This window comes from Neofelis nebulosa, chromosome 17, assembly GCF_028018385.1.
Source record: "Neofelis nebulosa isolate mNeoNeb1 chromosome 17, mNeoNeb1.pri, whole genome shotgun sequence".
Lineage (NCBI taxonomy): Eukaryota > Metazoa > Chordata > Mammalia > Carnivora > Felidae > Neofelis > Neofelis nebulosa.
In genome coordinates, this window is record NC_080798.1 from 33189501 (window position 1) to 33214825 (window position 25325).

Sequence of the window (25325 nt, forward strand, 5' to 3'; positions counted from 1 at the left end):
CCCCGGGCGTCCCTCCAAGAACCGCTGCTCTCCAACCTCTGGACGTCACGAGTCTAGAGTGGTCGCGCCAGATGTCCCCCCGCAGGGGGTCCTTAGTCTTGGCGCCCGCCCGGATGGGGGTAGGGGTGGAGAGGTCGCGCACTGCCGGTGCCCGCCAAGGCCGGGAGCGGCTGGCGGCGGGGCGAGGAGGCGGAGAGAGGAGAAAAGAGGAGGAGGGCCAGCGGGGGTGGGGGGGGGGGGTGGGGGGTAGGGTGGGGTGGGGCGGAGAGGGCCGGGCCTGAGCGCGCCCCCCTCCCAGCACAGCCAGCGCCCTCCCAGCCCAGCAGGCCACATCTGGCGGCTGCCCCCTCCCTTGTTTCCGCTGCATCCAGACTTCCTCCGGCGGTGGCTGGAGGCTGCGCATCTGGGGCTTTAAACATACAAAGGGACTGCCGGGGCCGGCGGGAACGGGCGGCGGCGCGGGGCTGGGGCGCGGGGGCCGGACCATGCGCCGCTGAGCCGGGCGAAGCCCAGGCCACCGAGTCGAGCGGCCCCTCGGAGCGCAGCGCCGCGCGGCGGAGCAGGCGCCAGCCAGGCGGCGACGCGGCCACCCGCACCGAGCCAGCGACCCCCGGGCGACGCGCGGGGCCCGGGAGCGCGATGACCGAGGCGCGAGGGGCCCGGGGCGCACTCGCCGGCCCGCTGCGGGCGCTCTGCGTCCTGGGCTGCCTGTTGGGCCGCGCCGCCGCCGCGCCGTCGCCCATCATCAAGTTCCCTGGAGATGTGGCCCCCAAAACGGACAAAGAGCTGGCCGTGGTGAGTCGCTGCGCTGGTCTCCAGGAGTCAAGTTCAGAGAAACTTCGGAGGCCGAGGATTTGGGGGGGGGGGGGTGGTCTCCGGGTCTCCGGAAAAGCCACCCCCGCGGTGGGTACACGGCTTGGGGAGGAGCTTCAGGAAACAACTTGGGGGTCTTTGGCAAGCCGAAGGAGGGAATCTCTTTTGCAAACCGTGGTGGGATCCTCGGTAATTGGAGAAGGCCTTTGATAAACAACTTGGCAACTTTTAGGACACAGCAGGGGGGGGGGGGCGCGAGAAACCAGCGGGGGTAGGGCAGGGAATGCTTTGGCAAACAGCTGGAAGGGACCCCTTTTGTAAGTAGCAGGGCCATTGTGTAGTATCTGGGGGATTTGGCAAGGGGGCAGCTTTGTAAACAACTTTTGGACACATCTGGGGGGTTGGCTAACAGGCCCCTGGCAAGAGTCGGAGACCTTTGGCCAAAGGCCTAAAAGGGGTCTCTTCTGAAAATGGAGGATCTTTCGAAACCTCTGTAGGACTTCGGGAATAGGGTCCATTGGCACACAATTTGGGTTAACTTTTGCACACATGTGGAGAGGAATTCAGGGTAAAGCAGAGCTTGGCCAACGTCGAGGAACCTTTGGCATACATCTGGAGAGAGGCCTTGGAGGGGATCTTTTGGCAGATATTTGGGGCAGGAGGGAAGCAGAGAGCGCATCGTTTTCACCTGGCTCAATGGACAAGTTGGTCAGGAAGGTCAAGGGTTGCACCTCGGAAAGTTTCCTCGAACTTCTCCAGAGAGGGTTGAGGACCCGAGGAAAGATCTGGCCGCCCGGCGCAGGGAGGGGTGGTGCGGGAGGGCCCGGGCGCGTGGGGCGGGGGCGGACTGAGCCTTGAGCGCCAGGAGCCCCGGGCCGGCCGGAGAGCCGCCAGGCAGCCCTCCCTCCTGGCGGGGCTCCGAGCTGTGGCTCAGACGTTGTTTTGCCAGCGCGCTCACTCACTCGCTTGCCTGGCTGGAAGGGCTCCCTGACCGACCGCGGCAGCGTTACACGTTACACAAGGGGGCTGGGGGCCCCCGAGGGGCACCTCTTCTCACCTTGAGAGCCCCTGGGGCTGAGGACCCCTCTGGATGTTCCTTCCCGCTTTCCAGACATCTGTTCCTTTATTGTTTCACCTACCCCAGAAATCTCATTCTCCTTCATCCTGGTCCCCATCCTGCCCAGGACAGGACTTTGGTCCCCTCTGGTCACCCTAGGTGTCCCTTCTCAGGATGTGATAACACCACTCCCATTTCCTACATATAGGCCTCTGTCCCAGCTGGGTAAGTGGGTTGGGAGGCCTTATATTTTTAGGGGCTACTTTTTTTTGACAAGGGTCTGGAGCTGGCCGGCATGTTGATGTGGCTGTTGGTTGGGGGTGAAGGTGAGCTTTGTAGCACTGACAAAGCTACCTGGGTCCCCACACCTCCTGCAGCACCTGGAAGGAAGTCCGTGTTGCCCAGAGGCAATGCAGTGGGAGGCCTGAGAAACCTCCTCTAGACTTAGACTGGTTAGGTTCACATCAGAGAGACTCTAACAACTGACCTGCTTGGGCAAATGACTTAAGTTCTCAATCTCACCTGCTTCCACAGACAAGATAATAGTGATGCCTGTCTCAGGGCTAAGGGGGAAGTCATCCTAGACACCTTGAAGGGTACCTGGCACGCGGTAAACATTCAATAAGGGATAACCTTTGTTATCATTCTCATTATCACTATTATTATATCCTCTATTTCCCGTTCCTAACTGCTCCCCAAACAAGGTTAGGGCCCCCGTAATAAGGTCTCCTGGCTGTCTTTACAACACAGATCACATATTTAATATTGCACCCACTATGATCTATCAGCCTCCCCACACTGGGATCTGAACCCTGGAGACTAGAAACAAACGTCGTGTTCACCAGTTTATCCCCAATAATACTGGCACAGGGCTGGGCCCATGGCAGCCGTCAAAAAAACATTTGGTGAGGAGACAAATGAGCTGGTCAGTCCCTGAGACTCCCCAGGGGTCTGTTTGGTTTAGGCCTCGGTTAGGGCAGAGCTGGCTGCTCAGATCCGGAAGGACAAGACGATTTTCTCTTTTGGAAATGACAGATCTAGGATTTGTACCCAGGTCTGTCTGCGACTGGAATCCGTGCACATAAGCCATGAAACTCCTTATAAGAAAGGCGAAAGAACAATTTCTATGTCATCAGCCGTTAGGTGAATTAAAAGAGATGACAGAGGAGAAGAAGAGGGGCAGAGAGTTAGAGTTCCGAGTGTGGACCCAGGAGCCGGATTGCTTGGATCCGAATCTAGCTCCTCCGTTCATGAGCTGTGGGATCTTAGGCACGTTTCTTAACCTCTCTGAGCTTTAGTTTCTTCATCTGGATGATGGGGATAGTAACAATAACCATATAGGGCATAATAGTAAGCACTCAACACGTGCTGCAAGCCATGCTTTATGATGTGACTCAACCAGTGGGTCACACAGCTGGCTGGGGAACCCAGGATTCTACCCAGTGCTGTTGGATTCCCTGACTACTTTGGTCAGTATTGTGCCACCCTAACGTGGCTGCTTGTCTCCGGGTGTTCCTGTCTTCCAGCAATATCTGAACACCTTCTACGGCTGCCCCAAGGAGAGCTGTAACCTGTTCGTGCTCAAGGACACACTAAAGAAGATGCAGAAGTTCTTTGGGCTGCCCCAGACGGGTGACCTTGACCAGAGCACAATTGAGACCATGCGGAAGCCTCGCTGTGGCAACCCTGATGTGGCCAACTACAACTTCTTCCCCCGCAAGCCCAAGTGGGACAAGAACCAGATCACATACAGGTGCCAAGGCAGGGCCCCTGGGCCGTGGGGACAGTGGGTCTCCGGGCCTTGCTTCTCCCTTCTTGGGGACCCAGGGGGTATCCAGCGAGGGGCCTGGAATTCTTACGAAATGGAGTCAGATGGACCACAGCTTGAATCTCACAATAATAGCCTTGGGGCATCAGCCAACTTAGTTTCTAGTGCTCTGAGCCTTGGCTTTCCAGTCTCCAAAATGGGGCTAAAACACAACCTTCCTAGTAGGTTGTTGGGAACTAAGCTTGGTCATAAGTAAAGGGGATTTCACAACGTCCAGCATATGGTAAGAGCGTAGTGAATGCTAGTCGTTCGTCACATCGTATACACTGTTAATACAATAATACGCTATTATTATTAAGTGGGGTCGTTGGAGCAGGTGGAGGGAATTTGATGATTGGTTGCTAATTGAGTTTTATATGATATTAAAGAATTGTTATAACTGATTGTGAACTGGGCTGCGAGCGCTGCTCTGTCTGGCTCGTGCTGGATTCCAAGGGGGAGATCTCTGCCTTGTGCCCCTTAACGCGTTATTCATGCCTCCTCGCCCGCCAGCCAGAGGTGAGGAATGAGACTTCTGAGCCAGGGCATGGAGGCATGGGCTGGGCTAGGGCTCCACAGAACCCCAAGGCATTCTGGGTGGGCTGTTCTCCCAGCAGGCTCTGCTCAACACGCACACACATATACCTGCCCGTGCATCCAGGCTCATACACGCTCGTATGTGCGTGCAGAAGTCTGTGCACCCCTCACCTGCTTAAGCACACACTCGCACACCTGTACTCATGCGTGCACATCCACACACGTTCAGGCATGGTCACTCACACAATTGCATATACACACTTGCACCTATATGTCCATGCTCGTGTGCATATGCACACTGACATTCCTTGGTACACACAGGCACACTCACACGTGTTTCTATCTCCTCCAGGATCATTGGCTACACGCCTGATCTGGACCCCGAGACAGTGGATGATGCCTTTGCTCGTGCCTTCCAAGTCTGGAGTGATGTAACCCCGCTAAGGTTTTCTCGTATCCACGATGGAGAGGCGGACATCATGATCAACTTTGGCCGCTGGGGTAGGCAGAAGAGGGGTCAGCGGGGGGCCAGGGTGGAGACCGGGGGGGCAGTCTGGCCATTACAGGGGCACCGGAGTCCTGAGCATAGCTTAGACAGGAGAGTAGAAGATGTAGACACTGGAGAGCCACGCTGATGTGGGGGCAGGTGACATGACAGGGGGGTGTGCCCTGAAAGCAAGTGGTCTACCTGCATTGCCCAACATGGTGGCCACTGGGTACATAGGGCTGTTTAAATGTAAATAAAACTTAAAATTCAGCTTCTCGGCCACACTGGCAACATTTCAGGTGCTTAGTGGCCACAGGACATTAGTGGCTACTGAATTGAACAGCACAAAGAATATCCCCATCATCACAGAAAGTTCCATTGGCTAATGCTGGGGGGACACTGAGCAACTCTGGATGTGAGGGTGGCTCGGAAACAGCGGAGCAGTGTAGACGCCAGAGTCAGCGGAATAGAACCCGGGATCAAGGATACCATGTGGGTTGGCCTTGTGAACACTGGCGGTAGTGTAGACGTGCAGGGAGGGAGCGTGGACATTGTGAGCGGCGTTGTGACGTGGGTGAAGGCACCGGCGCAGGCAGCAGTGTTGACGTGTGGGTGGATGGTGCGGACCTGGGCGGCAAAGTAGGCATGGGGGCTACTGTTGTGGATATTGGTGATGGTGTGACCTGAGGGTAAGCGCTAGGGCCAAAATGGCAGGGAACGTGCGGTAGGTGATATAGACAATGGTGTAGAGGTGGGGACAGTGAGTGAGTGGGGAGGACGCCCGTGTGGCATGTTAGTCTGTGTGTAGGTGTAACGTCATTAGTGAAGGTCGGTGGTAGAGATACTGGGGGCCACATAGACTTGAGGGGTACTGAAGACCGTGGGATGGTGACGATCAAGTTAGGAGCCCTCTGCGGAGATGCCGTGTTCCCGGTGCCGGATGACCGTACCGGGACAGGGAAGGGGACAGACGTTAGGGCAGCTATAGGACCGTGGTCTGGGCGTGGCTGGGTGTGGCCGGGGCAGCTAGAAGCTGAGACCCACTGTGTTGCAGAGCACGGAGATGGATACCCCTTTGATGGCAAGGACGGGCTCCTGGCTCACGCCTTTGCCCCGGGCCCTGGCGTCGGGGGAGACTCCCACTTTGACGACGATGAGCTGTGGACCCTGGGAGAAGGGCAAGGTGAGAAAGTGAACATCCGCACGCCCGGGTCTCCTCCCCAGTCCTCCGCGAGCCTCGCCGTCCCTAGCAACCAGGGCCGTGGCTTCCTGGGCCCCCGTGCGCACCTCCATCTGCTCCGATGGGACCGGAGAGACGGCAGGGGGAGGGAGGTCACGTAGCCCGGTGAGTCAGAGTCCCGGTCTCCAAAGAAGGGCCCGGAGAGGCTCACACTCCATCCACCCCCTGCTGCCCTCAGTGGTCCGCGTGAAGTACGGGAACGCCGACGGGGAGTACTGCAAGTTCCCCTTCCTGTTCAACGGCAAGGAATACACCAGCTGCACAGACACGGGCCGCAGCGACGGCTTCCTCTGGTGCTCCACCACCTACAACTTTGAAAAGGATGGCAAATACGGCTTCTGCCCCCACGAAGGTGAGCGTCCACCTGGCCCCGGGGTTTCCACCGCAGCCTCCACCTTCCCAGGCTCCCCACTACCCCCTGCGCTCCGCCCCCCCCCCCCCCCCCGCCAGGCCGGACGCGGCCAGTGTGCCCCACTTCATTCGTTCGTTCAGCCTCGTCTGAGCCTTTGCTGTGTCCTTCTCATCGGCACGATTACGTACGTAATCCTTGCAGGAAATCAGTTGTTTTGTTTTGCCCTTAGCAGAAATACTTGTGAAATCACAGGTTTGACGTGCTAGTTTTTTGTTTTTTTTTTCTAATGTGCATGAGAATGAATTTAGAATTACTAAGATGCCCAGTGGTCCTCCGGCCAGAACTGGGGATTCAGGGACACGAGGAGAGGCTGGGGTGGGGGTGGGGGGTGGATCGGAAGCCTAGCAGTGGGATTCAGAGGCGGGACTCAGACACCGAGGCCGGTACCCAATCTGGCTTGGGGACACCAGCCCTGGGAATTTCAGCCATCGTTTCCAGTTCTGATGCTGACTCTTCCAGTGTGTGTGTGTGTGTGTGTGTGTGTGTGTGCGTGCGCACAGCTGCGTGCACACGTCTGGGTGTGGGACTGTTCCATGTGCCTCTCGGGGTCTCTGTCTTCCCTTTCTTGTGTCTGCATCTCTGTGTCTCGGCAAAGGCATTAGGCTTGACTCAGTATCTTCGTGTTTTTGCTGATGCTTGTGACAAAATGTTTAGATATTTTGAAGCCATATAGAGCAAGGAGTTTCCTTAAGGGGTAAGAGTATTGACATAACACACCCAACCCTTTTTTAGTAGATCCTTCACGATGACACACACTTCATAACCAGAAATCACAAAGAGAGTGTGTATACATCTTAATTCTAGATCATATCATCTTAGTGATCTGGAGATCAAAAACCCAGAAAACTGGAAGGGAAATGGGAGAAAATGCAAAACTTACTTTTTTTAATACTTGGGAGAAAATGCAGAACTTACTTTTTTTATTACTTGTTTCTTCCTCATCCCTTGAAGGCTCTTTGATCTATATATATATGCCTCTGTCTTTTTGGCTGTAATTTTACATGTTTGTGATTTCTCCGACCCCATTGCAACTGAACACCAGCCATCTTAACAGAGGGAAAGAAACCAAGAACTAGTTAATGGCGTTCCTGTTTACACTTTTAATACCAAAGCACGCGATAGTTTGTATTAAGTAAGAGTTCAAGTCATTGACCATTAATAAGTCAAATTTTTAAACAAAGATATTTTATGTCTCTTGCATTTCCCAGTAGGGATTCGAGCAGAGATAACCTTGCCATGTGTCAGTCCCTGTGATTAGAAGAGAATGCCTTGATCATGGAAGTGGAAACAGCTGTAATTCATAAGTTTGGTTTTTCCCTGCATCGGACATTAGCCATTTACTTGGTGTTTAGCCAGATTCAAGTACATACAACACGCACGTGTTCGGTCTTGGGATAGAGGTTCTGGTTACTCAGCCCCTCCTGACTGCTGAGTCAATGATTGCTTTTCTTCATCCTTGTTGGGGGCAGGATCTGAAAGGGGATGGGGGCTTCCTGGGTGGTAGAAATGCAGCTGTTGGGAGACCAGAGACAGAGGCTGGCCTCCCTCAAGGTTAACACGTTGCCTTTCCCTCTCTGAGGCCACCAAGGCGTCTGGCTTCAGTTTTGGCTCTTCCCCTGGTCTCCTTGTTTCTGGTATTGCGGGGGGAAGTTCTCTTGGTTGGGGAGAGGGGAGTAGTGAGGATATGGGACCCTGATCCTGTGGTCCCTGGCCCCCATTTTGGCCATGGTGGAGTTAATGAGGGCTGATGAGGTCACCTCTGGCACCGTTGTGCACAGATGGTCCTTGTTACGAACTTGTGGTTTTGCTAGTTGGCAATTCCAGAGATACACTATTTTGTAGCTTTGGGGGTGGATGAAGGCATGGGGGAGCAGGGGGAAAACCCAAGACAGACAAGCCCAGACTCTGACTCCCACTCTCCCCAAATTCTCCAGGCATAACCTCTGTCTTGGGGAGGTCAGAGTGGGAGCTCGGAGTGCATATTAGAAGGTGTCTGGAGACGCCACCTCTCTTCCATTCTCCCCCTCCTTTCCTCCTCTCTCTCCTACAGAGACCACAGGAGGGCCGTCCAGGAAAGCGCCTGGGGTTGAAAGGGAGGTGAAGCTTTCTCTGTGTGTGTGTGTGTGTGTGTGTGTGTGTGTGGCAAAGGGTGTGAGCAAGAGAGAGATGACCGTGAGCAGTTCCAGAACCAGCCTTCTCAGAACCTCAGTTTTCCTTTCTCTCGAATGCAAAGATTTGTGGTCCTGCTGACCACCATGGATGATATTTTTAGCAATCTGCATGGCTTGGGCACAGACCAGGCAGAGTGGACAGTCACCTTGGGGTTGGGTCAGGGGCAGGGCTCTGGCGGCCCCATGCTGTGTGCCAGGTTTTAACCATTTCATTGGTGGGAGGAGGGGTGGCCCATAAGGTCCCAGGAGAGGGATCGAGGTGGCTGGGGAGGCAGGAGTACCCTCCAGGGGACCAGAGGAGCAGCAGTTCAGCTACCAGCATAGACGGGTTTTAACATCTTAACAATGCTATATCTTCACTGGTGTGAATTGGCAGGTTGGCCCCCAGCCAGCCCTGCGCCCACGCAGGTGCTGAGCTCATTCCCGGTTGGGCGGTGGGTGGCCTCTCACATTCATGCTCTCTCCGTCTCTCCCTCACCCCCAGCCCTGTTCACCATGGGTGGCAATGCTGACGGACAGCCCTGCAAGTTCCCATTCCGCTTCCAGGGAACATCCTACGACAGCTGCACCACTGAGGGCCGCACCGACGGCTACCGCTGGTGCGGGACCACGGAAGACTATGACCGAGACAAGAAGTATGGCTTCTGCCCCGAGACCGGTGGGTGTCTCCACCTCTGATGGAAAAGTCTGTCCTCTGGTAGAAAAGCTACCAGAGCCCCCTCCCCCAGTCCGGGGCAACTCATCAGAGTCCTTAGCAGCTGGTACAGCATGAGCACCAAAATCCGAACAGATGCTGATCAGAACAATAGCCAGTTCAGCCGAAATGGTGATCCCTAATGTCATGCCAGCTCAGGACCCTCTGTGAATGGCCCACCCACTCTCAGCTTCCTTGTAATCGTTTCTCTCTCTCCCTCTCTCTCTCTCTCTCTCTCTCTGTCTCATCTTGAAGTATGTCTTCCCTGCCTTTCTTTGCTCTAGTCTGTGTCTCTGTCTTTTGGCTTCTGTTTTTCAGTAAGGACTCCCTTCCTCCCTCCCTCCCTCCCTCTCTTCCTCCTTCCCTTCCTTCCTGATTTTTACTGAGCACCTGCCTTCTGCAGGAGACACAGGTAGGTCTTCCACAGGGGCCCGCATGATGGAGCTCACTGTCTAAGTATGCTGGCCCCGTTGGCTATGCCCAGCACCCTTTGCCTCTGGTCCCCTCCAGCCCCATCCACGGGAGGCTAATAAAGCTCTGGAATCTGGCTGCGTCTGCTCAGGCAAGTTTCTTAATTTCTCTGAGCTCCAGTTTCCCATCCACGAAATGGGGGTGACTTACAGTCCCTACTGCACAGGGTTATAGAGACGTGCTTGCTCCGGTGCCCAGGGCTGAAGCGGGTGCTCCGTAAGCGTGATTTGTTAATGTCCACATCGTGTGGTTCCCTGGTGGTGGCTTCAGATGCCTTACTGCCCCCTCACCCATGTCCCTCGCTCCACAGCCATGTCCACTGTTGGCGGGAACTCAGAAGGTGCCCCCTGTGTCTTCCCCTTCACCTTCTTGGGCAACAAGCATGAGAGCTGTACGAGCGCGGGCCGCAGCGATGGGAAGATGTGGTGTGCGACCACAGCCAACTATGACGATGACCGCAAGTGGGGCTTCTGCCCTGACCAAGGTACAGCACTCCGCCCGTTGGGCAGAAACACCAGATGCTGCCCCGCCCCTGCACTGGAAACCTTCCTGGGCCCCCACCCACCTCTGGCATAGACATCACCCCCAGACACCCACCTGTGCTTGGCAGACACACTGTTTTGGCTGAGGCCCCGCCCATCGTTGGAGATGGCGCTCTTCTCCTCCGCCTTGACCGCGCCACAGGCGGGGCTGTGACTATGCGAAACATCCCAGTGCCGAGCGCAGGGTACCCCGTTCCAGAGAATGATTCCCCTGCAAGGCATTCCCCTCCAGTGGGGAGCTGCCTGCAAGGAGCTGGGTGGGCAGGAAAAGAGAGGAAAAACAGGAGGAGCGTCATCCTTTCTCCAACACCACCCTCCAGGTAGCACAAGAGAGTCCCCAGAGCCCCCCGTGTCCCATTGGCACCCTCTTTTGCCAAGTTGTGAATGGGTGGGGGGACCTTGACAGTGCTGCCCCCCAGGGCTCACAGGCTGGGGCAAGAGCATGACCAGGAGATAGGCCATGACCTTACTATGTGGTCAGTGCAGTGAGCAAGGTGTTTGGGGGCACTATGCCCACTCTAGTCTGCAGGGCCCAGTGGATTGGGCTTAAAGCTCCCTGATGGTGCCAGATGGCCAGGTGAGAGGTCTGGTCCGGGGCTGGCCAGAATTAGATCAGCCTCTTTTTATGTTACTTTTCTTCTTTTTTACTCACAATGGGGTGGTATTTGGGTAACGGCTAACCGACAGAGACCGGCCGAAAGACGTTTTCTTAACCCCTGCCAATGCCACTCTAGGACATATCCTGATACTACCTGCCCTGCTCCAGCTTCTACGTAAAGGTGGGATTCTCCATCTGCTGGAATGGCTTAAGACCCCAGAGCTGTTGTGGCACACTTGCGTTCCCTAAGACTGTCATAACAAAGTGCCACAAACTGGGTGTCCTAAAACAACAGAAATGTGTTCTCTACAAGTCTAAAATCAAGGCATTGGTACGGCCACCTTCCCTCTGAAGGCTGCATGGCCCCAGTCTCTGCCTCTGTTTTTACGTGGCCTTCTATGTATCTTCTCCTCTTATAAGGACACGGGTCACACTGGATTAAGGGCCCATCCTGCTCCAGTGTGACCTCCTTTTAACTTACATCTTAATTTATCTGCAAAGATGCTATTTCCATATAAGGTCACACACAGTCACGGGAGCTCAGTCTTAGGAACTGAACCTATCCTTTGGGGAGACCCCCCTCATCCTACAGCCTGCCCTCTGTCTGTGGCTAAGCCTGGGCAATCATTCCAAGTGGGAATGGTTGTCATTACTTCCCCTGGGGCAGGAAGGGTGAGCCCACTCTCTTTCCTCTTCAGAGACCCTATAGTGCAAGTTTTTTTTTTTTTTTTATCAAATGGGACCCCAAGTAGAGGATTTGCAGCTGCTATTTGTTCTTTATAGCACACAGTAGCCGCCCACCATGGGAAGGGACAAAGGGACTTTGGCTGACCCGACTTGGAAGCAATGGGCATAGTATCCCAGTCCCAGAGCATTCGGGAGAAGGAAAAATCAATATGTGCCATTTGCAAGGCTCTTGGCCCTACCATGGGGATGTCCTCAGAACCCTCATCCTCCCTTGTCTCTCTCCCCTTGTCTCTCTGCCTCCCTCCCCTCCTGCGGCCCTTAGGGTACAGCTTGTTCCTGGTTGCAGCCCATGAGTTTGGCCATGCAATGGGGCTGGAGCACTCTCAGGACCCTGGGGCCCTGATGGCACCCATTTATACCTACACCAAGAACTTCCGCCTGTCCCACGACGACATCAAGGGCATTCAAGAGCTCTATGGTAACCCTCCGTGTGGGGCTTCGGGATGGGGGTCTGGGGAGGTCACGCAGCCCAGGATGGAGGCCAGGGCTTGGGGACCAGCAAGGTCCCGTCTCTCCAGGACCGCAGGAGACCAAAGGCAGGAGACAGGAGCGCTGATCAGTTCTGGGGGTATCAGAGCAGCCCTCCAAGGGGACCCCTGGATAGTCCCTTTCCTTTCCAAATAGCACCAGTATTCATGCCCCTCTTGGCTCCCCAGAGCCACTCTGTGAGGTCGGCAGGGGAGAAACTGGCTCTCCATTTTCTAGGTGAGTAAACTGAGGCCTGAGGAAGGTAACCCTTTTGGCCCAGGGTCATCAGGAAAGCAACCCAGTTAGGTTTAGAATCCAGGAGAAGGAGCTACATACAGAGCCGAATGTGCCAGCGTATGGAAGATCCTGATGAGACCGGGAGGGGACCCAAGGTGTCTGGTTTTCATACCCAATTCTTTTATCTTGATGTGTAATAGGCGTAATTCAACCAGAGCTTGAAAACAGTGATTTATTTATTAATCTTATGATGAGGCTAGAGTAGGTCCAGTAAGAAAAAAAAAAAAAAGGTATCAAATGGTCCCGGTGCCCGGACCAAGTCAAAGGGAGAGATAACAAGTTCAAGTGCTTCTGCCCCTCACCAACAGCAAGAGATGGAGCAGGTCTTTACCTCCTTGGACTCACTTTTCTCTTCTCTAAACTGTGACGGGTTGCCACGAGGAACAAAGGGATGAATGCTTGAGAAGGTTCCACACCCCCGATGCTGGACACACTGGTGGCCGCTGTTGGCCTTGACTCTCTTTTGGGCTTAAGAACCTGAGCTCTGGGTTTGAATCCTTGGGAAGGTCGCTCCACCTTTCTGGGCCTCAGTTTCCCCATCTGTAAAATGGCAGTAATAACGGTGCCTCCTTGCAAGGGCCATGGTGAAGACTGGTTCGGGCGATGTCAGTGAATAGCATTTGTTAAGTACCAACCAGCTGGTTGGGACCCTGGTCTCTCTTCACTGATCTGCCACGTCCAGACATCATCTCTGTGTCTTGCCTGGCCTCACTCCAAGGCCAGAATACTATTTCTTCTGACCCTTAGCAGGTTGGGTGGGCAGCTTTGGGAGCTCAGCCTGGTGGGGAGAGCCCCTGGAGCTGGCGAGAGTCTGAGGGCACGTCCTCCTCCAGGGGCCTCCCCTGACATTGACACTGGCACCGGCCCCACCCCAACTCTCGGCCCCGTCACTCCTGAGATCTGCAAACAGGACATTGTTTTTGATGGCATCTCTCAGATCCGGGGGGAGATCTTCTTCTTCAAGGACAGGTGAGTACAGGAGCTTGCTTCTCGTCCTTGCCCTCTGCCCATTTCCCGTTACCCCTGTGCCCCCAACCTTTGCTTCACAGAATGGCCCGTACAGACAGCTTGTCCTATGTATTGGACAGCCTCCAGATGTCAGTGGCTTACCGCAATGGGCATTTCTATTACTCTTTCCTAGTCTATGGGTCTTGTCTAGGTGTCTTGGCTTTGGGCTGCGGTTTGGGTTCGGGGATCTTCTGCGTATCACTCACTCTCCTGGGATTAGCAGCTGCTCGTGGCAGATGACAAACACAAGAGGCCAAATCAAACCACACAAACGCATTTAAAGCCTCCACTCACGTCATGTCTGAGAATGTTCCATTGACTGAAGCAAATCACATGGCCAGGCCCAACACCCACTATAGACGGTGGTACTGAGAGGTCACATGGCAAATGCACATGGATGTGTAATTCTGAAATAGGGGTGGAGGGAAGAATTGGAAACAGTAATCCAGGCTCCCACAGGCTTTCTCCTGGAATCGCCTTGACCTCAAATAGCCAAATCATTCTTTCTATGGGGATCAAGTAACCGCAGGGGAGAGGTGGTATCCTTTATGCTGTAGATAAAGGCCTCCGCTCAATCGATCAAGAGCTGAGATTCACCCAGCTGCCCTAGCCCTCCTGGAGAATGGCAGACAGTATCTAGGACTGCATTAAAAAATATTTGCATCGTCCATCTGTACATACACATTTACATACACCCATCCATCATTCATCTATCTGTCCATCATCTATCCATCATCCTTTACCTATTACCAGTCAGTCATCATCCATCCATCATCCATCCATTCAACAGTCTGTCGACCCATCCATGCATCCATCCATCCATAGAATGTAGTAGGTGACAGAATGAGCTTTGGAGCCAGATTCCCTGGGTTGGAATCTTGGACCTGCTCCTAACGGTTGCATGATTATAGGCAATTTAATTATGTATATGTGGTATGAAGTCCAGACGTAGGGCTGCCTCCAGGGGCAGGACTCAATGATATCTTTGTCCACAGCCATCCTCCGCGTTGATTTCATCTCAAGGCTGGGTCCCTCATGGTCACACAATGGCTGCCAGTGGCAACAGGCTTCCTTGCCCACATCCGGCAGGAGAGAGAGAGAGAGAGAGAGAGAGAGAGAGAAGTCCCCAGATAGGAAATACAAGTCTATCCAATCTTGTCAGGCTCACATGAATCATATAGCAACTACTGAACCAATAATAATTGCCAGGAAATGCTAAGCTCTGATAAGCTTAGACCAGTGGTTCTCAAAGGTTGGCACATATCAGGATCATCTGGAAGGCTTGTTAGAACAGATTGCCGGGCCCCAAGCCCAGGGAATCTGGCCCATAGGTCTCGAGTGGGACCCAATAATTTGTGTTTCCCAGTCCCCAGATCATGCTCATGCTGTTGGTCTGGGGAGCACACTTTGAGACCGGTGGCTTAAGCTAATCGGAATGGGGTTTGGGTCCACCGGTGGGCAAACTTGGATCATGAATACCGGAGTTGTGTGAGGAAGGGTGGTAGGGGAAGAAGTGGGTAATGGGTGCTGGTACACCACCAAGAGTGCCTGCAATCTTGTGACATTATGAAGGTTTCGTTTTATAAGGCACACAACGTGCCTGGCACTTAGTAGGCCCTCCAGAAATAATAGTCACTCTTGCCAAGGTGCACGAGTCCATTGCCTTTCAATTCAAGACATTCTGTGAATACCATAAGCCCCTGCCTCAACTGGCTTCTGATCTAATAAAAGATATTTGAAGATGTTTTTAAATAAAAGATATTTAAATAAAAGATATTTAAAAACAACAACAACAACAACAACAACAACAAACTACTATTCCAGGCACCCAGTGTTGATGATTTTGAGAGACTCAGAGGGACAAGAATATGGTATGGACAGAGATAGTTAGGGAGGGCTTCCTGGAGGAGGAAGCAAGACAGGGAGCAAAAAAGTGGCTTCTCTGCCCTGGCATCTTGCAGAGGGGGCTCTGCCCATTCTCCAGTCTTTCCAACCTTCCTTTTGATCTTGGCTCCTCCAAGGGCGTCATCTCTGGGAAGTTTTTGAGTGGGCTTGGGGAGCTAATATGACCTGTGGTAATAGCTGCAGAGTGACCCAAGGTGTGGTTTTCTGTGTCCCCTGCCCCAATTCCAGGTTCATTTGGCGAACAGTGACACCACGTAGCAAGCCCATGGGGCCCCTGCTGGTGGCCACATTCTGGCCTGAGCTCCCGGAAAAGATTGATGCTGTATACGAGGCCCCACAGGAGGAGAAGGCAGTGTTCTTTGCAGGTGTGTGGGAAGGGGCCTGCCTCGCCCTCGGCGCCACGGGGGTCTGCACCGTGGTTCCTGTGCACCTGTGGGTGCTCCCTCTCTTTTATGGATCCGTTCTCTCAACCATGACTTCCAAAAGCATGGGATTCATCTGGGAGATTGGCTCAGACACCCAGCATCAAATAGCATTAGCCCACGTGTGAACATTTCATTACCTTTTAATTTTCAATCCTTCTGATCTGTTTTCTAGAAGGAAAATTACAGTTCAGTGCTGGTGACTCCAACGCTTTCCTAAAGCTAGAGCCTTTGACTGTTTTGAGTTAGAATTTTTTAAAAGGTGATTTCATTTTTAACATTCAAAACTTAGTTCAAGAAAATACATGTATTTTCTATGGATTTCAGGATGAATTCCCTGAAAGCCAAATACTAAGCAAACAATAGTAGAAAAAGTCTCTGTAAGTGGTTAAGAATCATCAAGGGAGCGTCACACGGCTGACATCGGGGAAACCCTGCTCCTTCGACATTCATTTGAACCTACAGCGTGCCAGGGATCCAGCCCGGCCCTCACGGAGCTCACAAGCTAACGGGGTGGCGGGGGGTGCGGGGAGAGAAAAGCGGGCTGTCAGGAGGAAATGCAGTAAGGCTATGATCATAGGGAGGGAGGACTGATAGGAAACTGCCCTGGTCCGAGGGGTGGGCACAGGGACTGCCTCCCGGAGGAGCTGAAGTCTTAGCAGCACAAAGGTACAGATTCCGCCAGCCAGCTCCCTGCCTCCTCCGTCCCAGAGTGCTCGTGGGCTGTGATGCAATATTAGGAAAAGGTCTTCATGGTAAATGTGGCACTTAGCGTGCGTGGCCTGGTGAGGGAGCAAGGCATGCACCACCCCCCCCCCCCCCCCCCCTCCACTCTCCTCCTCGGCCAGGCAACTTCTATAAGCAATTTGTGAAACCGTATATGTGAGTCTTGATTCTGGGCACTGAGCCCGAAGTGAGCAGGACCTGTGTCCCTGATGAAAATGGGCACGGTGGGGTCCCTGGCAGACAGAGGACGGGAGGGACAGGCCAGCCTGAGGGATTTCAGCACCAGTCACCAACGCACGCTTTGCTTCCACCGCAGGGAATGAATACTGGGTCTATTCAGCCAGCACCCTGGAGCGAGGGTACCCCAAGCCGCTGACCAGCCTGGGGCTGCCCCCTGATGTCCAACGGGTAGATGCTGCGTTTAACTGGAGCAAGAACAGGAAGACCTACATCTTTGCTGGAGACAAGTTCTGGAGGTAAGGGGGGTGGGGCAGAGTAGAAAGGAGAACAGCACAGCCATCTGTGTGGACGAAGAGAAGACACTCTGTGGTTTCCTGTTTCCTGGGTCAGAGTCGGAGGTTTGGGGCCACGGGTGCCCCCTCCCTCACCTCTCCTCTCCCAGAGCTGCAGGCCCTGCGAGAAGTCCCTGAAGGACGAAGCATCCTTGTGCACATTGCTGCTAGGGGTCTGGTCAGAACCTCCTTTCCTCCTCAGAAGTCTTTCGATTGGGCCCGTGTCTGTCTGGTGTGGGGCCTCCGATTTGGGAGTGACTCACTGAAGAAGAGGGTAATAAAAATAAAGGCAGCAGCTGCTACTAATGACACTGGATGCCAGACATTATTCCAAGGGGCTTTATGAGATAAGCATTGTTATTATTCCCATTTTACAGATAAGGAACCGGGGGTCCGGAGAGGTTAAGTATCTGGTTTAAAGTCACACAGCCATGTCGTGGCAGGTGGGGATTCGAACCTGGGAATTCTGGCTCCTAGAGACCATGCTATTTATTCTTCCCTATTCTCTATAGTACCTGGGATAGTGGGGTCCTCAGAAATGGGGGTGGTGAAGGTGGGGGTGGCAGAGGGCAAAATATGATGAAGACAGACATAGGTCCACCAGTTGCCCGCAGAAGCATCCAGATCAGGCCCCACGGGAAGCAGCAGGCACCCTGTGAAATGTCTGCCACGGGGCCAGTGTCTGTGGGTGCAGGCTGGCAGTGGGCCAGTTCAGAAGGAGGTTACTCACCGCTCTGGGTCATCAAAAGGAAAGGGTTCAATTCCAAGAGGCCATGGTCCGGGCCATGGGTCAGGGAGCCCAGTATCCGTGAATGGTCAGTGAAAGGCCACCCAGACTTCCGGAATTTGATTGGAAAGCTTCACATTTCCCAGACAGGGAAGCTGTGGTCCAAAGAAATTAAATACCTTGTCTACGTTATTTAAATGCAAGTGCGTTGGCCACAGAACCAGGATTGTAACTGCTTCTCCTGGCCCCAAACCCCAAGCCCCTCCACTCTACCCTCCGTGTCATTCAGTCAGTGGAAGGGGTGGTTGGGGCGAGGGGTGGTTGGCACCTTCCTCCTGTGGCTGCTCCCGCATCCGGGCCCTTTGCCGGCCATCCCTGAAACAGTCCTGCTTCCCTCCCAGGCCTCCCTCTTCTCCCCCTTCCCTACCCTTCCCACCCGCCCTGCCCCCAGCTGCCCTGCATTCAGAAGCTGTTTGCCTGTGTCAGGGAGGAAGTCCAGACATATTGCTAAGATACTTAGCGACTTAAGCTGATGGATATCTCAAGCCTCAAGAAAGAACACAGTCAGCCAGGAAACCTCGGAGCGGGCTTTCTGCCCGTAGGCTCCCAAACACTCCTCTGCACAAGCACGTACTACAAATAGCATCTCAGCGCGGTAGGCGCCCTGAATCTCTAAATCTTAGAATGCGGACAGTGAGCAGCACAGACACGCAGAAACGTGAATCTTCGAACCATAAAGCAGCACTTGCGTCTACAAACCATGGTGTTGGAAGGACTTTTGTGCTCCGCCTCCAGGGCCCCCTGTGTATGTGAACATATAGGACAGATGTAGCCACGTGTGAACGCGAGTGTGCCCAAGCGTGCATGCGTACGCACACACACGGACACGCGGGCTGTGGCGGCACCTGGCTGGGATTCGGGCAGAGTTATCTGCTTCCCAGTCCCTTTCTGCAACGAGCCCACCTTCCGAAGCTGGGGTCCAGAATGCACAGGCTGCTCTAGAAGGTCAGTGAAACTGACTTAAAAGCAGCAGAGCTAAAGGCCTTTCTGGAAGCTCTGGACTGGGTTTCCAGAAGACATAGTCAATGAGCTTGAGACGTTGTTTCTGGAGCCGAGGCTTAAGAGGCCTCAGGGGCCTCCCTGCTGGAGAAGGAAGGAGAGCCCCAGATGACAGAGGACAGGCATCTGCCTCCAGCCTGGCATGCCCTCATCTGTGCCAGGGCGTTCTCAGCCCCTGCTTCTGGAAGCTTCCACCAAGTGCACAAATGTATACTCAGTATCTCCTATGTGCCAGGCACTTAGCTGGGTGCTGGAAGACAGTGGTCAAGAAATAGTCACGCTTTTCCTTGTGGAGCTTACGGTCGAATGAGGGAACTAGATAAAAACTTCCTCCCTGACACAGGCAAACAGCTTCTAGATAAAAACAACGATGGCTTCCGTGACAGGCTTATCCCAGGCCTGAGGCTGTGCATTTCACGTTTATTTATCTTTTTGAATGTTCACTTATTTTTGAGAGAAAGAGAGGGAGAGACCAGGGGAGAGACAGAGGATCCAAAGTGGTCTCTCCATTGACAGTAGAGAGCCCGATGCGGGGCTCGAACTCACAAACCATGAGATCCTGACCTAAGCCGTAGTCGGACACTTAACTAACTGAGCCACCCAGTGCCCCTCACCTTTATTTCTTTTTAAAGGTAGATCCTATTTTAGCCCCGTTCTCCAGATGTGGAAACTGAGGCTGAAGTACCTCAAGGGTACCCCCATGGAAAAGCTGGGACAGAAATGTCTGTGTTCTTAACACCTGCTCTGCACTGCCAGTTTCCACAGCGGTGGGGAGGCATGGACTGTCACAGAGAAAAAAACCTTTTCAGGCAGTGTAGGAACCTGCAGACAGAGAGGAAGACGAAGAGCTTCGGGCCCCTTCAGAGCCAGCACCTTCTGATGCCCTGATGCCTTGTTCTTCCTGGCCGAAAAGAACTTGGAAGCAAATTGGTTCACTTCTCCGAGCCTCGGTTTCCACATCTATAAAATGGGCTTGCTTCCTGCCCTGCCTACCCTCTGTGGGTAGACTGAGAGAGAAATGAGGGCGAGTTCAAGCATAGGACCCAGAGTCGGAGCCGTTACCACTCTGGGAGAATGTAGTGTTGGGGGCGTCAGAGGGGGTGGTGTGGATGAGGTGCTGGGACTTTGGGCTGAAGACTTGGTTTTGGTAGACCAGGTCACGAGGAAGCATATTAGGTTTTGCAGGAAGTCTTATGATGCAGCTGGGGTTAAGAAGGGCTTTCCCGACGGTTCCCAGGGTGGTGGGCAGAGGGGGAAGTGGAAATGGTGGTTGGGGTGAGGGATGGAAAGGGAAACCCACAGGGAAAGCTATTGTTGGTGTCTAGGATCGGCTGGTCGGGCTGGCCTCGGGGAAGAGGGTCTGCTCTGAGGCACCACAGAGGAAAGCTCGGCTGTCCCCAAAATGGCATTTGAGCACAGATCTGTCTAGAAAATCAGCTCCACAAGGGCAAGACTTTTATCTTGATTGCTGCAGTATCCACAGGCAGGCAGAGTAGGAGGTCATTAAATATTTAGAGAATAATGAGTAGGTTGAGTGTAAGTAGAAAACCAAAGGAATCAAAGTGGCCCCGGCATTTATTTTTTTTTTATTTTTTTTTTTAAATTTTTTTTTTCAACGTTTTTTTTTAATTTATTTTTTGGGACAGAGAGAGACAGAGCATGAACGGGGGAGGGGCAGAGAGAGAGGGAGACACAGAATCGGAAACAGGCTCCAGGCTCCGAGCCATCAGCCCAGAGCCCGACGCGGGGCTCGAACTCATGGACCGCGAGATCGTGACCTGGCTGAAGTCGGACGCTTAACCGACTGCGCCACCCAGGTGCCCCAGTGGCCCCGGCATTTAAAAAAAAATCCCCAAAAAAGGAAAACGATGGAGGTATCGCTAGCCAGGAAGAAGACTATGCCAACTAATTCTCAAAGTATTTATCTGGATAAAACGCACGGCCCAGGATAACTATGTGCCCTGTAAGCTACATCAGGGACGGAGGGGGCGGGAGGCCCGCCCTGTGACTAACAGGGCTTGGATTCGCATGCCACTCGTGTAACCTGGCTGTCCCAAATGAGATCATCTCCCAGGATGCGGACGGTCACCTCCACCTGGAGAAGCAGTGGTTTGTCAAAGCCTCTCAGTGAAAGAATGTGGAGGCGGGACCCCATCCCTGGACTCTCAGTCCAGTGCTCCCCACACTGCAGCAGGGATCAGAGTGTGTAAAGGAACTAACATTTCCCAAATACCAAACAGCAGACAGGGAGATAGGCATTTTGCATATGTTATTTCATTTCCTACATACGTTAATTAAGATGCTCAATACAACCCCATTTTATAGTTGGTAAAGCGGAGGTTCAGAGAGCACCTTGCCGCTGGGGGGCCAGGCAGGCCTGGGTTGGATTACCACTTGGGAGCTGGGTGCACTTTCTAAGCCTCTGGTCTGTAAAATGAGTATTCCGGTAATAACCGTGTCCTGGGATTCTCACAAAGATTGACAGGAAATATATGGAAAGTGGTTAAGGCACTGCTTACACATTAGCAGTAATCACAAGATTGCTTTTATGGGACTTTTAGAGGTCACATAACTAATGAGCAGTGGGGTTGGGATCCAGACCCAGTCTGGCTCCCTGGCCTTTGACTCCAGCCGGCCGCCTCCCTGCAGGGCTAGGTCTGGTTTTCCAGGCTCAGCCAGGAGCCAGCCGCTGGGCCCTCCCATCCAGGTTTGGGGGGGGGGGGGGTTGGCCTTAAGGGACGCCCCCGGTTCCTCATCTGCTGTTTGCTTGCAGGTACAATGAAGTAAAGAAGAAGATGGACCCTGGGTTCCCCAAGCTCATCGCGGATGCCTGGAACGCCATCCCCGATAACTTGGACGCCGTGGTCGACCTGCAGGGCGGTGGTGAGCGGCCCAGCCCCCTGTCCGCTTTCTAGGACCTGCCTCCCCGCCCCCAGCCCCGGGGCCCAGCTCCTCACAAGCACACACTCCCTCATTGTGCAGAGCAGCAAGCGGAGCCCGGGGAAAACAAACCAGCCCCTTCAGCCCAGGGCTGGGAAGGCATCCAGACCCCTGACCTCTGCTCACTCAGCTGGCTCCAGGCAGTAAGACCCAGAAAGGCCCCTCACAGCTGCAGGGCCTGGAGCCAAGGAAGGGGAGGGCAGGAGGCCTGCTGGAACAAGAAACATGGGCTCTGTGCCCTGGATTCATTCCGGGGTTTGGTCCAGGCCCTTTCAGGTTCCACAGGAGGCCTTGTGACTGCCTCCCATTAGCAGAAGGATGGCTCCATTGGAGACAGGACAGACTTTTGTCCTGCCCTCTTGCTGATGTGGCAAAGTTCTCCCACTCAACTCAATCTGCCCCCGGTCCCTTGCTGAATAAAATACAACCCCGTATCAGCAAGGGATAGAATTTGGAGTTTGAAAACCATATTCTGAGGAGGCTTCTGTGAGGTCTGCAGGGTCCTGGAAATGAGTCCAGTTGGCTTTTTACAGGAGGTTTCAATTAAACTCCACAAAGATTTCTTTGGAGCCCCTATCATATGCTAAGCACATGGCCCTAAGCTCCGGTGGTGAAAGATCTCACATGTCCAAGAAAGAGCAGCACATAATCTAAGGATTAGGTTAAGGATTGTCTTCGAGAGTAAACATCTATTGAACACCTACTGTGTGCCGGCCTTTTGAAAGAAGGAAATGAGATCACGTACGTCAGGAATCGCACATTTTACAGCCCGTAGGGGCCAGGCCAATAGCATGAATGAATGAAGCAGGCAAGGCAGACAGTGGGGAAGGGTGAGGTCTGTGGTGAACCAGAAGGCACTTGGCTGATTTACAACCACCTTCTTCTGATGGCTGCTGCAAGAATGGGGGCCCAGTATCGTTCAGATAGTCTAGCTGTTTTAAAAGGGAGCAAGAAATGTGTATTTTCATGTGAAGTTTCCAGATGTTTGTACGCTGGCAACTCATTCAGAACAAAACAAAACACAGAATCTGTGTAAGCCAAACAGCCAGCTGTCGGCCTGAAAAGCCTGGGAGCCTCCTCATTTGCCCCCTCTGGGAAGTGCTTAGTTTGTGCCTGTGCTCAGTGGAGCGGGGTTATTTATATTAGTAATAGCATGTATTAGCCGATTTAATCCTCGCCCAGAGGTCTAAGAGGTCCGTATCCTCACCCCCATTTTACAGATGAAGAAACAGGGACTCAAGAGAGCTTAGTTCCCCAGCCATTCCCCTTCCTCCGGCCTCAGAGGTTGGGGCGGGGTGGGGGTGGGTCTTCTCTGGTTTAAAGGCTTCTTCCCTACGGGAGGCTCCCGGGACCCTTTCATGTGCTATAATGTCCAAGGATGGGGTGGTCACCACCTCCCTTTGTCTCGTCCCAGGTCACAGCTACTTCTTCAAGGGCGCGTATTACCTGAAGTTGGAGAACCAGAGTCTGAAGAGCGTGAAATTTGGAAGCATCAAATCCGACTGGCTGGGCTGCTGAGCCGTCTCTGGCTCCTCCAGGCCCCGCGCGTCCATGTCTTCTGCAAAACCAGGCCCTGAGCGCCAGGGAAGGACCCGGATGGGCCTGGCAGCCTTCAGCTCTGTAGTTAATCAGCGTTCTCACCCCTACCTGGTAATTTAAGATTCTGAAGGGTGGCTCTGCCCTGTGCCCCAGGAACGGTGCTTCTTGTACCCCTGCCAGGTGCCCTCATCCCCCTTCCATACCCTACCAGCCCTCCAGAGCCACCCCCAAAGAGATGCTTTGATATTCCCAATGCAGCCCTGCCTTGGGCTGCCCTGGTGCTGCCACGCTTCGGGCTCTTTCTCCCTCCACAACTTTCTGTGGCTTACAGCACCCTCGGAGCCAACGAGAGAGACTGTCTCAAGAGGGCACTGGTGGCCCGACAGCCCAGCCTGGCATGGGGCAGTGGGACAGGGGCATGGTCACGTGGCCACCCTGCACACCCGGCTTCTCATTGCTGGACGCCTTAGGACCTCTTCTACGTTAGCAGTTTGCTCTGTATGCACTTTGTTCTTTTCTCTCGATCGACTTGATTGTTCCACTTTGAATTTCTTGACAGAAGGACTTCAGGTTGTCTGAAGTCACTCCATGATGCATCTCAGCCCACATAGTGATGGTTCTCTTGTTCACTCTGTTTAGTACGTCCCTGACCCCATCACTTCCTCCACTGGCTGGAGGAAAACCAAGCCATGGCTCCCGCTCAGCCCTACCCCACCTTCCTTCAACAGTTCCCCGTGGGAAATGTCAACAAGTATGAATAAAGACACCAATGGAGTGGTAGTGTTTGCAGGGGTTTTTTTTGTTTGTTTGTTTTTTGTTTAATCTGCAGAGCCTAGAGGGGGGCTACAGCCCCCGGCAGAAGAAGAAACTTAAAAAGTCTATAAATCTCTGCTCCCTACAGGGCCCGGGAGACATTTGCGGCAAAGGTCAGAGCTGCCAAAATAAAGAGCAGGAGACCCTCCAAGTGGGTGAGCTGGAGTCTCTCTGTCCTGAAGGAAGAGCCTTTGAAATAACACTGGTTCTGTCACTGTGCTGGCAGGGTCTCATTCAAGGTCCCCTTCCTTTTTGAGGCTCAGTTTACTACTACTGAACCCCAAAAACGCCCCTCCATTAATAGAGTGCTTACTATGTGCCAGGCACTTGACATGCAGCATTTCATTTAACCTTTACAACAGCGTAAAGAGGGGGAGGCTATGATTAGCTCAATTTTTACTGATGAGGAAACAGGCCCAGAGAAAAGCAACTTGCCCAGGGTACCATAGCTATCAGGTAACAACCCAAGTCAAGGCCAAAGATGACCTAGAGAAAGAGCTCTAGCCCCAGCCCAGAATCTCCGTCAGCAGCATTACCCTCTACTGCCCCCAAAGCCACCCTAAGTAAACATAACTAAGGGAGAAATAAAGTGGGCCTTCAAAACACAGCTTCTATTAATGTTTAAGCTCTTTATCTCTCCTTCCCACCAAGTTGCCCACCCCTAATCCCCTTCTATATAGGAAGCTTGGAGTTGCTGGGAAACGAATTGAAAGCCTGGGATTATTTCGGAGGCCCTTTCTGGCTCTGACAGACTGGTTGCTTCAGGCCTCTCATGGTGAGGCTGGTGATTGGACAGGACTCTCTAGAGGTGACCTTTGTGGAGTCATCTTTTCTCCTATGGCCTGCCCAATGGCTCAGGTCCTTGAGGGTCCTGAAGAGATAGCCTTTTGTGCAAGTTCCTGGCTAAAAAGACACAAGGGACTGCCAGCCCCTACTTGAAGACCCCCGAGGCTAAGGAAGCTTACATCATGACTATAATACACTATTATTAACATGCTCTGTTACACTGAGAACATTCCACTGCTCCACAATGTAATACCTAAAAGGGGCCATTTCTTGACTGCTTTCCTATGAACACTGCATGTTTTATGTTTTAATTGTTACTACAACTTTATGGGGTAGAAATTAATTTTTTCCCATTCTTAGATGAGGGTACAAGCTCAGAGGTTAAGTGAGGAGCTGAAGGCCACACATCTATCCGGTAGGGTTGGAAGATTCTGAGATTATGCAGTAGCTAAGTGTGAAGCACCAGCTGTCCCAGGGTCCTGATTCGGATTCTCACCAGGCCCTCCAGCCTGGAGTGAGTCGTTGACCAGTAATTATAAGTTACCAT

General features: G+C 53.3%; 1 protein-coding gene across 1 annotated transcript; it reads left to right on the forward strand.

The window, feature by feature from the left end:
* Positions 1-297: 297 nt before the first annotated feature.
* On the forward strand, positions 298-23957 carry MMP2 (matrix metallopeptidase 2). Its single transcript, XM_058706770.1, has 13 exons — positions 298-795; positions 3397-3623; positions 4567-4715; positions 5756-5884; positions 6120-6293; positions 9009-9182; positions 10000-10173; positions 11839-11994; positions 13175-13310; positions 15483-15619; positions 16719-16878; positions 21474-21583; positions 23055-23957. Exons 1-13 carry the CDS (start codon positions 640-642, stop codon positions 23156-23158), a joined length of 1986 nt encoding a protein of 661 aa, XP_058562753.1. The 5' UTR covers positions 298-639; the 3' UTR covers positions 23159-23957.
* Positions 23958-25325: the final 1368 nt, after the last annotated feature.

What these genes read in the sequence shown, in the direction of transcription:
- MMP2 (XM_058706770.1), top strand. Translation starts at nt 640, where the DNA reads ATGACCGAGGCGCGAGGGGCCCGGGGCGCACTCGCCGGCCCGCTGCGG. An exon ending in CGGCTTCTGCCCCCACGAAG is followed by an intron (nt 6,294 to 9,008) that starts GTGAGCGTCCAC and finishes CCTCACCCCCAG; the next exon opens with CCCTGTTCACCATGGGTGGC. An exon ending in GGGCTTCTGCCCTGACCAAG is followed by an intron (nt 10,174 to 11,838) that starts GTACAGCACTCC and finishes TGCGGCCCTTAG; the next exon opens with GGTACAGCTTGTTCCTGGTT.